Source organism: Engystomops pustulosus, chromosome 4 (genome assembly GCF_040894005.1).
Source record: "Engystomops pustulosus chromosome 4, aEngPut4.maternal, whole genome shotgun sequence".
Lineage (NCBI taxonomy): Eukaryota > Metazoa > Chordata > Amphibia > Anura > Leptodactylidae > Engystomops > Engystomops pustulosus.
Window position 1 is genome coordinate 184,704,663 of NC_092414.1, and position 15,562 is coordinate 184,720,224.

The window sequence follows — 15,562 nt, forward strand, 5'->3', positions numbered from 1 at the left end:
TGTTTAACTTTGTGTAAGTTGCAGCAACACAATGAAAAATTGTATTTTTTTCAGTGCACTAGAGACAGCAATGCTGTGCTCTTAGCTGTCTGCATCGAGCTGCACTATACAATGCACTATACAGCTGTGTTTAACCGGAAACCTGTTGAAGTGTTTACTCAGAGCACAGTAGAAGGACTGTGAAAATGCATTTTTATTAACGATTGTAGCTTCTTCCAGTGCACTGGAGGCCTCACTGCTGTGTCCGTAGCTCTCTGCATTGAGCTGAACTATACTCTGATTTACAGCTGCAGTGTTCAGCCTGAAACCCATGGATTCCAGGATTGTAGCTTATTTCAATGAACAAGAGGCTTAACTGCAGTGCTCTTAGCTCTCTGCATAGTTTTGCACAATGCTCTGAGTTACAGCTGTAGTGTTTAACTGGAAATCTTCTGCAGCTTTTACTCAGAGCAGAGCGAAAAAAGCATTTTTATTCCAGGATTATAGATTCTCCCCTTGCACTCGATGCCTCACTGCTGTACTCTTATCTCTCTGCATTGAACTGCCCCATGCTCTGAGTTACAGCTGTAGTGCTCAACCAGAAACCTCCTACTGCTTTTACTCATAGCAAAATGAAGGGAGTGTGGAGCTTCTCAATGTAAAAAGATATCAGCACAGCAGTGTTCTCCAACTCCACCTACAAACCTAAAATCTAAATCCATTTTCCTATTGCTAATAACAAGACTCAAAAAGTTATGGTTACATAGATCACTGGGGTCAATACCTAACACTGTTTGTAGCTTTGTTTGTCCAAAACTACTGGTGGACTCCCTATAGGCCAATATCTGAGAAAAGTATACTTTTCTTGCTTTTTAACTGTTTGCGATGAAAGACGCATGTGAAAATTTATAAAAGCAACTGCAAAAAAAAAAAATTTTAGGATATTTTTTTACATTTTTCAAGGGACAATATCAATGTGCTTTCTGATTTCTATCTTTCTTCTATCTTGATGGATAACCTTAATGTTCCTATAGGTGTTTGCTTGGGCGAGATGTTCTTTAATTGTTAAATATGTGCTCAGAAATGTTATCAATGTGAACTATTCACGGATTGTTTTCACTGGAAGCATAGGCTCTATACCTGTTGTTTCCTGTTGATCTGTCACAGAAATTTAGAATGCCAGAGGCGGATCAAAAAGGAGGCTTCGAATCACTGAGGAACCCCTGGGGTACATAGTTTCTGACATAGGATAATTATAGATTACACCATAGATGATTTTATCTGCTGATCCAACATAATTTAATACAGGCTTGATTTAGGAAGGGAGTGGTGATCTCACAAGGTGGATTCTTATCTAATTCTAATGTGTCCCATGAGATAAGTAGGGCCGGGGATGTAAACTCAACTCATGTCCCATTATAATAGATGCATTAGTTGACCTCTATCCCATATTTAGGTGCGACTTGCGGACAAGATCCATAGAATATGGATAACCATGAAACAGTCATAAACCCCCATAGACATAGAATTGACTGTCAGGGCTCGGGGTCAGTGAACCCCTTGGACCACCGTGGGCGATGACGCAAGCCGACACTTTGGATAGGAATCTAAGTGGCACCCGCTCTTCACCAGAGGATACCACCAGGTCATTCTACAGGCGTGACTTGCCCGCGGTGGCAACCAAGGCCGAGTTACAGAATCACAATGCAAGCTCGAGGTCGGGGACAGGCAGATAGTCAGGGCTGGCAACAACGGTGCAATGTCAATTTCGAGGAAACAACGGGAGATAAATCCAGGAAGAGGTACAGGAACAGAAACTAGAACAGGAACAGCAATGGAAGCATGCTCTAAGGCTAGTAGCTCAAAGATCTGTCTGGGGTTGATGGGAGCAGCCGGTAAGAACCCGGAAGTGGCCAGCGCCAATCAGCGGTGCGCTGTCCCTTTTAATCTCCGAGAGCCGGCACGCGCACCTTAGGGAGCGGGGGCACGCGCGAACCGGCCAGGATGGGAGCAGAAACATGGAGAGGTGAGTGAGGGCCGGGGAGGGTGCTGCCACGGAGAGGTGCACGGTTGTGCCTGCGACTCGAGATGTGGATTGCAGGGATACCCGTGACATTGGCATATCATGATCTTATTCGGAGACAGATTCCCTTTAAAGGAAACCTACCATTTCAAATGGTAGGTGTAAGCTGTAAACACCGAGCACCAGCTCAGGGTGAGCTGGTGCCGGTGCTTAGTTTCGTTAGTGTTAAAACCGCGGTATCGCGGTTTTAACACTTTTTAAACTTTATAGCAGAAACTGCTTCGGCGCTGCGTGCGCACGATCGTGCGCGCACCTACATAGGAAATGCCGCAGGCCTTGCACGCGCACGGTCGCGCGCAGCGCTGAAGTAGCTTCTGCTATAAAGTTTAAAAAGTGTTAAAACCGCGATACCGCGGTTTTAACACTAACGAAACTAAGCACCGGCACCAGCTCACCCTGAGCTGGTGCTCGGTGTTTACAGCTTACACCTACCATTTGAAATGGTAGGTTTCCTTTAACAGCCAATAAATACCAAGAAGGTCCGGTATACCATCATCAATTGTGGCCGATGCACATGCTTCCATAAACCTAAACAAACAATTCTTTGCAAAATGTCCAAATTGTTTTATTCAAAATAACCTCAATTTCAGAAAAGAATCAACTGCAACAAATTGTTACAATTGGGGTAAACCTCTTCAATTTCTATTCCCTTCAGTACAGGTCAAGAAAGCCACCTGTGGGTGTAAGTCAGAGGGTGGCAACAATGGCCGATGGAGCGAGTGGTTATTGGTAATGTGGAGGAATTAGGTGGATGGGCAAGACATTGTACACCTCGCCCAAGATGACCATACAAGATCACACCTCAACTTGTCTCTTGTGCATTGAAAGTATGATTTGGATATTGCTATAGTAGAAGGTGGAGGACAGTCCTGCTATGGTGCTGACACTACTTTGTTATTCTATGTTATAAAAGACTAATGACTCCATCTATAAGTGATGACATCACCATGTAGTGATTATAACATTGCTTGGAGGATTATCATAGTATAAACCTTACTCATGTTGTGTAATCCTTCATTCATGCAACTATTTAGCTAATGTTTGATACAGGAGTGAACCCCCCCCCCCCCCCCCGATGAGATAGGATCCACATATACCAGATATACCATCTATCATATAGCAAACCTAGGACCAATAAATGGGAGACGATGCAAATATATATGCAATACATTACATGGTCATTTATTCTAGAAAACCATAGGTTGTGTACTGTAGAGTAGGTTTCCGAGGTTTGAATTTGGGGGAGTGAAAATGGGCCCTGGAGATTTAGGGTACTTATAAGACATCATTACTGTAAATTTTATATTATAGATTGGTGCCCAGTTACATTTTTTTGTGGTTTGATGTGATGATCGGTGGTAATGGTGCGATCAAGGGAGTCATGGTTGGGCATGCTGGACCACTGACTAGTGACTATATATTAAATGGATTGTGTAACTTAAACACTAACATGTTTGGTAAGTGACATGACATTAATGTAGTGGTCCCCTCTAAGACCAGTGACTTGTCCAGCGAACAATGATTGTACTCCTACTCCACCGCAGAGCCACCAGAGATGAAGTGCCTTTTAGGGGGTACCTTCTTAGGAATGATTTGGAAAATAACATACTTTATTTAATTTTTTCCATCTCATTGCTAAGAAGATGGTGAACTCCAGTGGACCTGTGCGGGGAAGCGACAAATGCAGGATATCAGGCGCATGATCTTAGTGAATCGCGGCACAGTGCATTATCGTTGGAGAATGCACTTTCGGTGAACGCTGCGGACGAGTAAGTAAATGTGCCCCACTGTGTTAAGTGGACAATATATGAGCAATATTACTGCACTGGCACAATGAATAGATATGTCTATTGTAATTGACTGGGTGCAAACATGAGTATTTTTTCTGGACAACCTACCTTAAAATCACCATTTTTATGGGCATATTTGAAAACAGAAAGGATGTGTAGAGTAAGTACACACCATAGCAGGATTTACTGTGACCTGCAAAATAATCTGTGCAAGTTCCTCCAGCTTCACTGCATGTCACGTACACATCAGCTTTATTTTACAGACCTCCGTTGTGGAGCACTGTCTAGGAATTTACAGAAAGTGACATAATGATCTATGGGTTAAATATATGGGGTAGGTGTCTGATCACTGGGGGTGTGACTGCTGGTCAAGCATGCTCTATTCATATGGGAAGCTTCAGGAGACCTGAAGGACCCGGGTCTGGTGATAACTGAGGGTCCAAGAGTTCGAATTTATTGGAATGACGAAAACATTTGTTTCTATGATCATCATAGCGGTCGTAGCTTGTGCGCCATTTTACAAGTTATGGATTGCAGCCATTAAATTTTAAAGCTTATTTAATCAGAAAACTGTGTCAGTCTCCACATGCATCCTGGTCACAACTAAGCTTCAGTACTGGAATATTGTACAGGTTCTCCAAAATATACATATTGAACCCTAAAATGCATATGGAACCTATCGATGGAGCTATTTCTGACCCAGTAGGAGCAATCATACTAGTACCTGGATGTATAACTTAAGGCACATGATACTTTGGGGATCTTATAAAAATTTGACAAGTTAAGGTTTTGATGCTGCACTATGAATTGTAACCAAATTTTTGACATTCAATCCAAGTTTTATCAATTCAGTATATGACCTACCTAAAATAAGCAGCATGATGTATCCTGCAGATGACAGCAGCATTGTCCAGCTGGGAATCCCAAATAGCCAGCGGTGGCGGAAAGGACAGCCAAGTCCCAAGCAGAGGTGATGGGACGGTGACCCTTTAGTTCACACCGACAAGTGACTGACTCACCTTCTCGTAAGTCACAGCCAATTCAGTCTACAAGCACATCGGCTGCTGTCTCCTCCATCGGCCGACCAGAGCCCAAAGCATTCGGATATTATATCTCACAGCAGATCAGTCGATATTAACATGATAGGCGGATAAGGATCCTTGGAAATGTTACAATGTATTGGCAGAGTATGGGACATCCATCCTGGAATCTCAGAGGATAGTCAGGTGTAGTATATCCAAGATGTGAGCAGGATGAATCCCGGATCAGCCCCAGGAAGAGTAATAGTAGTAAGACCCAGGGATGAGGGGGAAAGCAATGGTGTGTGGAGCCGAGCAGATATCCCTTTAATCTTCCAGTTCTGGAGAAGTGCCTGAGGCTTCTTCTTGGTGTTTGTTTTGCCTTCCTCTGAGTTGACTTGTGTTGTGTAGGAGCTGGGATCAGCAGTCAGAGCTGCACTATGCGAGTGTCTGTCCTGTGTCAGAGCTCTGACTTCTGACTACAGGCCCTTCCCCTTTCTAACTACTCGCTCCTGCCCTGTCATACAATCTTTAAAGTGGTAGAAATTTATTGGAAAAAAAAAAAGTCCCTGAGTCATCGTCTTGTAGTATGTCAGCAGTTTCTTACCTCCAGAAAAGCTGAGTGACAGCTAATAGACTGCACTGGAGCTGTCATCCTGCTTTCCCAGATACCTGATTGTGAAATGTGTCTACACGTCCCCTGCAAATATAGATGGATCATGAGCCTTGGAAAGCTGGATGGCAAGCTGTAATGAAGCTTATATTGGTCGTCTAAATCTCTTAGACTACCTGGACACGAAAATAATAGATGATAGTGTCCGTATTTCCAGGCTGGACTTAGTTTTTTTTACGGAACCTCATAATGTATAGTCTGTGATTGATCCATTAAAAACGGTTCCGACTAGGATATGCTCTAGTTATTAGCGGATTGATCGCACGATCCACTCAAATAATCTCAATGCGGCGTGGCATCCGTTCAAAAAACAGACGGAACGTGGGTGATTTTATTGTTGTTTGCCACCAACGTTATACTTCCGTTTCTGGATCATTGTCTCATGAAGATTACATTCAATGACACTGATTTAACCAGGGCGTAGATAGGCGGAGCTTAAAGGGAACCTGTCAACAGGTTTTACCCCAAAAAAACACTAGTCTCCTCAGGTAGGGTATGAAATGTCCTCTTTTATGTGACATCACAACCAATGACCTGTAAAAAATCTTCCCCAAAGTCAGGATGCTTCTCACCCAATTTCCATATGAGATACGTCAAGTTTAGTTCAGTTGCAGGGGTAATGTCACTTCAGAAGCTCCCATCTCCCTATAGCACCTAGAAACATGCCTTTTGTGTCATATTAAAAATAAGACTCCCATCAGATTTATGGCTCTGTGAGGTACAGAACTGGACATACAGGCAGTTAAAACATAGGCAGGAACCAGATCTTTATCTGCAGCTTTGATTTCTGGTCTGCATCTCCAGTCATGAGCCTGATGTAATCTAAAAGATGAGATCCTTATCTTTAATATGACACCAAAGGTGTGTTTTAGGTGCTACTTAACAAAAGATAGGGGCTTCTGAAGTGACACTACCCCCGCAACCACAAAACTTGACTCATCTCATATGAAAAATGGATGAGAAGAGTCATATTTGCTTAACTTTGGGGAGAGATTTCACATAAATGAGGGTATTCTAGAAAGTACATTTGTATCCCCTACCTGAGGGGGTTGGTAGTTTAGTAGGGTAAAACCTGGTGACAGTTTTCCCTTAAAGTGCATGTCTCTGTTGCCCCTATGCCAGGGCATGCCAACTAGAGTTTAGGTATTCTATCAATACGACTGGTGTTTTTACTGTTACTACCATTAGAAACTGGATTTTTTAAAGTATGTGTACCACTTTTAGATTAAGGAGTCTCATTGTGGCTTGTATTCTTCTCCCCTACCCCTTGGTTGGTTCTAATATTTTTGAGTAACAGAAGTGGCAACCACGGATTATAGATTTAGTTGAGTATATTAAGAACATGCCAACCACTCCATTTTTCGTGGGATCATTGTGGGGCTTGCATACATCAGCATAAAAACTCTTATAATTATAATTCATTTTTTAATTTACTATCATTATTTTAGCTTATTTTATTCGGATTCCCAGTCAGGTTGGGGATGGAGCTTAAAATTGAGCCATAAATAAGGAATAAATATTGGGAATTTATTGTAAGGCTCATGGGACAAGGTAACAAGTGAGTGATGCGGAATAGGCTGCCGCCATATAAAGGGTTAAAGTGGAAAATGTCAGGATGAATAATATTAAAGATTTTTCCAGGAATACACACGGGAGCGCTGCTGCCCCTTCATTCTGGACGCCCCAGGGATGGGACTTACTACAAATCAATGAGTTTTAATTACTGTGACTTTGCTATGTATTAGCAGGAGATGTGCTCCATGCCGGGCACAGGCAACCCCCAAGGAGAGACCAGGGAAGGCATTTGACAATTATTTTTTTAAAGAGACAGCATTAGTAAATTGTGATAGGAAGTGACCTCAATATGTGACAACTGCCTGGATATGTCGAGGGTCTACAGGGTCTATCATGCTCTATTATGCCCTACTATTCTACTCCCTAAATGTGTTGGCTCAGTGTAATGTTACGTATACAAGATGTGAAAAGCAATAGATTTTAAGGTAATTCTATCCAATGTGATCAGGTTTCCATATTCATGCAGCACCCTGAGGTGAAGTAGCACCCGCTTCATCCACCAATGTACACAAGCTTGTTTGTAGACACCATGTACTGTATTTCTTATGCACATAATAAACTTGCTATATGATTATAGGGCCTTGTGTCAATTTTAAGGTCACATAGGTACAGTTTTTTTTAAAATGGGGATCGAGGGTGTGGTTGCCCCTGGCTCAGTAACCTTAAGGGACCTAGTTATTTTCTGGTTTGGGTTGGAACAAGAAATAATTGGGCCCCATAGCAAACATTTGGCTGCCCCTCCATTACTGTAAATATGCCCCTTTTCTGTATCCCCCTACATTATGCCACTCTTTCTATAGCCCCACCTTATGTCCCCCTTTCTATTGCCCCTTCTTTTCTGTAGCCGCCCACCTTATGCTCCACTTCCTGTAGCTCCCCACCTTATGCCCCCCTATCTGTACCCCCCACTATATGCCCCTCTTTCTGTAGCTCCCAACTTATCCTCATTTTGTATAGCCCCTCCACCTTATGCCCACTTTCTGTAGCCCCCCCACCTAATGTCCCCCTTTCTGTAGTCCCACACCTCATGCTCCCCTTGTTGATTTCCTCCACCTTATGCCCCCATTTCTTTAGTCCCACACCTATTGCCCCCATTTCTGTAGTCCCACATCTAACGCTCCCAATTCTGTAGTCCCACATCTAATGCTCCCAATTCTGTAGTCCCACATCTAATGCTCCCAATTCTGTAGTCCCACATCTAATACTCCCAATTCTGTATCACCCACCTTATGTCCCTCTTTTTTGGCCCATACCTCATGCCCCCTTTCTGTGGCCCCCACCTCATGCTCCCGTTTCATTCTCACCCCTACATTAAACTTCCCTTTATGCCCACCACATTATGCCCCCTTTCTTTACCCCCCCCACCTTATGCCCCATTATTTAGCCCCCCACCTTATGCTTCCCTTTACTTAGCCCCCACCTTATGTCTTCATTTCTTTAGCCCCCACCTTATATACCCCCTTTCCTTAGCTCCCCTACTTTATTCCTGTATGTGATCTCTCCCTCCTATGTTCCCACTTTTTACATTTTCTGTCAAATTAAATGCAAAAACAAATGAAATACTTAGCACCCCCAGCAGTCCTCTCATCTCCTCTGTCACTGCTGTACATGGCTCTGAATCCAATATGGGCAATTACATTATTAGATTGCTGTACCCCCCAGCCCCACCTGCCTGTGGCATACAATGATACAATATACAAAATGAATAAATAAAAACAGAATTAAAGTAAAAAAATAAAAATGTAAATTAACATTTATATCAAGTAAGAGCTCACCAATCCGGACAAAGCATGTATTGCCTAAGCTATAGAAAATGGGGGCTACTATTTGATCGCAGTTTAGAGATATCAATGACGTACAGAGTATTACGGGGGTCTTATAAGGCACTTTATGTAGTCACCATTTAGTATTATTTCTACACTCCACTTACCTTTATCGTTGCACTATTATACTCTACATCATTTCTTACATAAATGATATAGTAACCACTATATAACTAATGCATACTTATAAGATATGGATATATCTTATATTATCTGACTCCATTTAGAAACAAAAGTTTGGAGACACTACTTTGTACCTGCATCCTCATCCTACAGTAAATCCCCAGCAGCTTCTCCTGTGCACAGAACTGGAGCCATTTATATTGCTGAGACTCCACCTAGTGGAAAGTTACTAGTAATGCACCCAATGCTGAATTCTGGATTTAAACAACGTAACACACTATAGACAAGGTTAATTGTTACATTTAATTAAAAGTAAATTTTTATATGAAAAAAAAAATCACTGATAATTGGATCCCTATTTCATGTAGGCATAGGCTTGGTTATATTTTGGTCCATTCTGTTGTTTGCAGTTTCCCTTATAGTATTGGAAGGAGACTATAGGACAGATTCCTGTATTGAGTGATTTGTTGTATGAGGTCATCGTCTTAGCTTGATGCTAAATTCTGTTTCTGGGTAATGTACACAACCCAATAGTGGAAAAGTCCATGGGATAGTGGAATCGGTTAATTAGAGCAGTGCATACCGTTATGATTGCAGTCTATGATTGCGTAGGACCACCCACTTGACTCCTGTGGCCTGAAAAAGAAGGCTTTTAGACAAACAATCAAATAAAGTTACATTGAATCTTTCTCCATAAAACAATATATACGTGAACTCCTCAATCCCTCATCTATGATATGATGTTAGTAAATATGACTGCATATGGAGCAATCAATTTTCTCTCAACTTTGTTCTTTAAAGCTTTTACACCACTAAACTACCAGCTCTCTTAAGTAGAGTATACAATATCCTTTCTATCATTGCCTCTTTTATGCTAAAACTCATCTGTTTATCCTGAGAAATATTCTAGAAATTTAGCTGCAAAGTGCTGAGTCGAGCTTGAGATGAGAAACTTTTTGCTTGAGATGAGTCATTTTTAGAGCCCTGACTTTAGATGCACATACCTTGGGTCCTATAGTACCTGGAATCATGCTGCATGTATCTCTGGTTTTATAAACTACAGAACCACAAGCGTAATGGGGTTCTAGTCCAAGATGGAAGTATCTGAAGTGACGCACCCCCTCCAGCCTCTAAAAGTGATATAGCTCAGGAAAAAACTGACTCTTTTTAGCTCATTTGCATAAGACTTTGAAGGAGATTTTTTTTTATAGGTAATTGGGTGAGATTTCACATAAAAGAGAGAAAAACGAAATTTCATACCCTACATTAGGGAGCTGGGTGTAAAATCTGGGGACTGAGTCCCTTTAAATGTGTGATAATATTGATGATGTATAAGGCATGTATGTATGGCACAGTTTAGAGGATGTTGCCTGCAGTGGGGACAGGATGATAATGGCACCTACAAAAGTGTCTATATTGTCTATAGCTATGACCTGGCCCTGAGTAATGTCTCCTGTCATAGACTTAACCTGCCCAATGTACTGATTGCACTTAAAGGCGGCAGTCTGCATTCCTTGTCGTAATTAAAGGCTCTATCCGCAGGGCGTTGGTGTTCCGTGGACTATTTATTTCGGATTGACTCTATGGACACTAGTCATTTGCTGCTGGCATTGTGACCACATATTGTATGTACAGTACCTCAAATAATGGATTTTATAAAAGAGCATTAAAGGGGTGATGCCAAAAATGATATTTATGAGATAAGGGTCTGATTTCTGGGGTTTAACCACTGGGGTCATTTGGGGATCCTACCTATAATGAGACTATTATATCAGTGTGAGTTCACATGCATGAATGCGCCAAAGATCTGGTTGCAGTTACAGTCACTGTTCAGCAAGCAATGCCATATTCTAGTGATATGCAGTCACCTGTAGTAATGGGAAAACCCCAGTAAATCTCATGGGATTTGACATTTTCTTGAGTCCCAGGGTCAACAACTGCAAAGAGTTTGTATGTTGTTTGCGTGGTTTCTTCCGGGTCCTCCAGTTTCCTCCCACACTCTAAAACACACTGGTACTGATTATATTGTAAGCCCCATTGGGGACAGGGATCGATTTGGCAAGCTCTGTGCACTATATAAATAAAGGAGTTATTATTATAGTTTTTTTGGCAATTTACGCTGCAATGTTAGATTGCGGTGCAAGGGGTTAATGAATTGGCTTGGACCGAAAAGGTTCTGAACTGTCATCACATTTATGAAGGTTAAATAGAACCTGGTAGAGCAGCTTTTCACTTGTCTATTTGTGCACCAGGAATTACGCCAAAAAAAGGCAGGATTACTAAGACGCACCCACAATGAGCGACCAAAAGAAAAAGTTGTGAGTGTCAGAAAAGGAACAATATTGTGGCACCCCACTTTCAGTTTTGCCCAGGGTCACACTTTGTATAAAACCGGCGCTGTAAGGGACCATCTTTATGAGTCTATAATATAAGTATAGAAATAAACCATTGGGCCAAGCCTGTTAATGGACTAAGCAATAGTCTGCCACTTATTTAGGGAAATGTGTGGGTGGCTGTGGTTACCCCTACAGATAATAGCTGATTGTCAATGATCCCTGAATCAGTTCATTACTTGGTTTTTGTCTATTAATAGAGGGGTCGTCATGATGAGATGAGCCGTTTCTCATGGTGTACATTCAGTAAGTTTTACATAGGATGACATTGACACATTCTCTACAGATAAATCTTCAGACAGTGGATTTCATCACATTTATTGTCTAGATTGTGAAATGAACATATATTTGGTAGGGCCTTTCCCACATATTCTAACCAGGAAGAATTTTTTACGGTAAATATGCAAAGGAATCATCCTTGTTTTTCAGATTTCAACCACTAATTTTCTGTCTGCGCCTTTCATTGTGGTTAATTCAATTCATCGTTCCTGAGAGTATGTAGAGACGTAAGAAGAATTTGCAGATGTTCTCTCTCGGATGATACTATAAGATATTTTGATATTGAACAAGAGGAAACACAAAAAAATACCTCAAAAAGTATCTATTGAAAAAGTAAATATAAATATATATATATATATATATATATATATATATATATATATATATATATGGATATATAGACGGTCCCCTACAGGAAGACCCCTAGTTACAGACGGACCCCTCTGCCCACTGTTACCTCTAGTGAAGCTCTCTGGATACATTACTATAGTCCCAGATTGCAATGATCAGCTGTAAGGTGTCTGTAATGAAGCTTTATTGGTAATCCTTGGTCCCATTACAGCAAAAAATTGAAACTTTGATTGTCACTGGGGAAAAAATTTTTTGGTCTGGATTAAAAAAATAAAATATACAGTTTCGACATACAAATTCAACTTAAGAACAAACCTATGGACCCTATTTTGTATGAAACCCGGGGACTGCGTATATATATATATATATATAGCAGAAAGACAACAAGTGAAGCAGCACTCCAAATGGTTAAAGTGAAGAAGTGTTTTATTCCACCATGGATAAGGATGCAACGTTTCGTCTTGCTCTATGAAGACATTATCAAGCATGCTTGATAATGTCTTCATAGAGCAAGACGAAACGTTGCATCCTTATCCATGGTGGAATAAAACACTTCTTCACTTTAACCATTTGGAGTGCTGCTTCACTTGTTGTCTTTCTGCTACGACTAACGGGGTTGTCGGACCCCGACGAAGACCTGCACCCTCGAATTTTTTTACACGGTGCCGCTCCACCTTCCTTTTTCTCTATATATATATATATATATATATATATATATATATATATATATAGAGAGAGAGAGAGAGAGAGAGAGAGAGAGAGAGAGAGAGAGAGAGAGAGAGAGAGAACTTACAAACAGCAGCTCATCTTTAAAGTGATCCTGTCCCCAGGAATGTCATTTTCATCTGTTGACAGGTTCCAACAGCCTATGCTATGCTGATTTTGAAAGTGCCTTTGTCAGCATTCTGAATCATTTAAGTACTTTATAAAACTTCATTTAACATTACCTGGCTCCCTGCAGCTGCAGTTTCCTGCTTGCCTGTGTCTCAGTCTCCTCATGCATTCTTCCTCTTCTCCACAATATCCTCCCTCCTGCCTGCTCAATGCACATGACAGGACGTGGGGAAGGAGCACCACACGCTGCTGGCAGGGAGCTAGGCAGTGTCAAATAAAGTTTTATAAAATACTAAAATGATTCAAAACGAGCATTGCATAATATATTGGAACCTGCCACCAGCTAAAAATGAAATTCCCAGTGACAGGTTTACTTTAAGAAGTTTAATATAGCTCTCCATAGCTTAACATAGAGCCCGGCACCATATTCCATCGAAAGATAGGACATGTCCTATCTTTCTACGGGCTACGGAACGGTACGGTGCCGCACGTGTGCTCCCGTAAAGTACCGTGAGGCCATTGCGATGTATGGGGGATGTATATACGCCATATATACGTCGGCCATATATACACTCACCGGCCACTTTATTAGGTACACCTGTCCAACTGCTCGTTAACAATTAATTTCTAATCAGCCAATCACATGGCGGCAACTCAGTGCATTTAGGCATGTAGACATGGTCAAGACAATCTCCTGCAGTTCAAACCGAGCATCAGTATGGGGAAGAAAGGTGATTTGATTGCCTTTGAACGTGGCATGGTTGTTGGTGCCAGAAGGGCTGGTCTGAGTATTTCAGAAACTGCTGATCTACTGGGATTTTCACGCACAACCATCTCTAGGGTTTACCAAGAATGGTCCGAAAAAGAAAAAACATCCAGTGAGCGGCAGTTCTGTGGGCGGAAATGCCTTGTTGATGCCAGAGGTCAGAGGAGAATGGGCAGACTGGTTCGAGCTGATAGAAAGGCAACAGTGACTCAAATCGCCACCCGTTACAACCAAGGTAGGCAGAAGAGCATCTCTGAACGCACAGTACGTCGAACTTTGAGGCAGATGGGCTACAGCAGCAGAAGACCACACCGGGTGCCACTCCTTTCAGCTAAGAACAGGAAACTGAGGCTACAATTTGCACAAGCTCATCGAAATTGGACAGTAGAAGATTGGAAAAACGTTGCCTGGTCTGATGAGTCTCGATTTCTGCTGCGACATGCGGATGGTAGGGTCAGAATTTGGCGCCAACAACATGAAAGCATGGATCCATCCTGCCTTGTATCAACGGTTCAGGCTGGTGGTGGTGGTGTCATGGTTTGGGGAATATTTTCGTGGCCCCTTGGTACCAATTGAGCATCGTTACAACGCCACAGCCTACCTGAGTATTGTTGCTGACCATGTCCATCCCTTTATGACCACAATGTACCCAAAATCTGATGGCTACTTTCAGCAGGATAATGCGCCATGTCATAAAGCTGGAATCATCTCAGACTGGTTTCTTGAACATGACAATGAGTTCACTGTACTCAAATGTCCTCCACAGTCACCAGATCTCAATCCGATAGAGCATCTTTGGGATGTGGTGGAACGGGAGATTCGCATCATGGATGTGCAGCCGACAAATCTGCGGCAACTGTGTGATGCCATCATGCCAAAATCTCTGAGGAATGCTTCCAGCACCTTGTTGAATCTATGCCATGAAGAATTGAGGCAGTTCTGAAGGCAAAAGGGGGTCCAACCCGTTACTAGCATGGTGTACCTAATAAAGTGGCCGGTGAGTGTACATCGCCCATAGGTTCCTGTGAATGTAGCCTTAGGCTATATTCACACTGCCGTTGCCCGCCCGTACTGTAGTGGGCAACGGCAGTGTACGGGGAGAGGAGGAGGAGGTGAGCGCAGCTCACCCCCGCCCCTCTCCATAGGAAGTAATGGGGCACGTGTGCTGCACCGTACCACTCCCGTAGGGCGCCGTGCGCCCATTGACGTGTATGGAGGACGTATATCGGCCGTATATACGTCGGCCGTATATACGTCCTCCATATGTTAGTGTGAATGTAGCCTAAGTCTGTAGTTTCTCTTCTGTCTGTAGTATCCATGGGTCACATGACTTACCAGCATTTCCTGTGATGTCACATGACCAGGCCTACCATGTCAGGGGTTGTTGAGGCATGCCAAGTACATTCATAAGTTAATAAGCCCTCTGATCCAACAGAAGTCTTGAGTAGAGATGAGCAGGATCACTTTTTAGGTTTGGGTCTGTGGTTCGGGTGTAGCCCCCCAGTCAATCACAGCCTTGGCTAGTAAGTAGGGGTGTCAATTTGCCGGATTGGCTGCACCAATACAACAATATGTCATGGATCACCCGAACCACGGACCCAAACCGAAAGTTTGGGTCCGCTTATCTCTAGTCAGTGGGTCACGTGACCTGTGACCAACCCCTTTAAGCCTTAAACTAGCCTGGTTATGGCAAAGTGAAGAAAATGAATACTCCATCTATTTCTTGGCCATAGCCCTTCCAGCTAAGTGCTTTTGGTTTGATATCAAATAAGGACACAAGGATGAACCTGGAAATAGGTAATTATCTGTGTTGAGTAGTATCGAAACCATAATATTCCTAACAATTTACTTTTCCTTTCATCCTCTCATAATGT

The 15,562-nt window shown here is 42.3% G+C and overlaps 1 protein-coding gene across 1 annotated transcript in view; it reads right to left on the bottom strand.

Moving 5' to 3' along the window:
- Positions 1-5,372, bottom strand: part of TGFA (transforming growth factor alpha) — a 51,934-nt gene extending 46,562 nt beyond the window's left edge. The window contains exon 1 of the mRNA XM_072148857.1: positions 4,717-5,372. Within this exon, the coding sequence (XP_072004958.1) occupies positions 4,717-4,759 (43 nt within the window). The 5' untranslated portion in view covers positions 4,760-5,372. The remainder of the gene's footprint in view (positions 1-4,716) is intronic.
- Between the last annotated feature and the right edge of the window lie 10,190 nt (positions 5,373-15,562).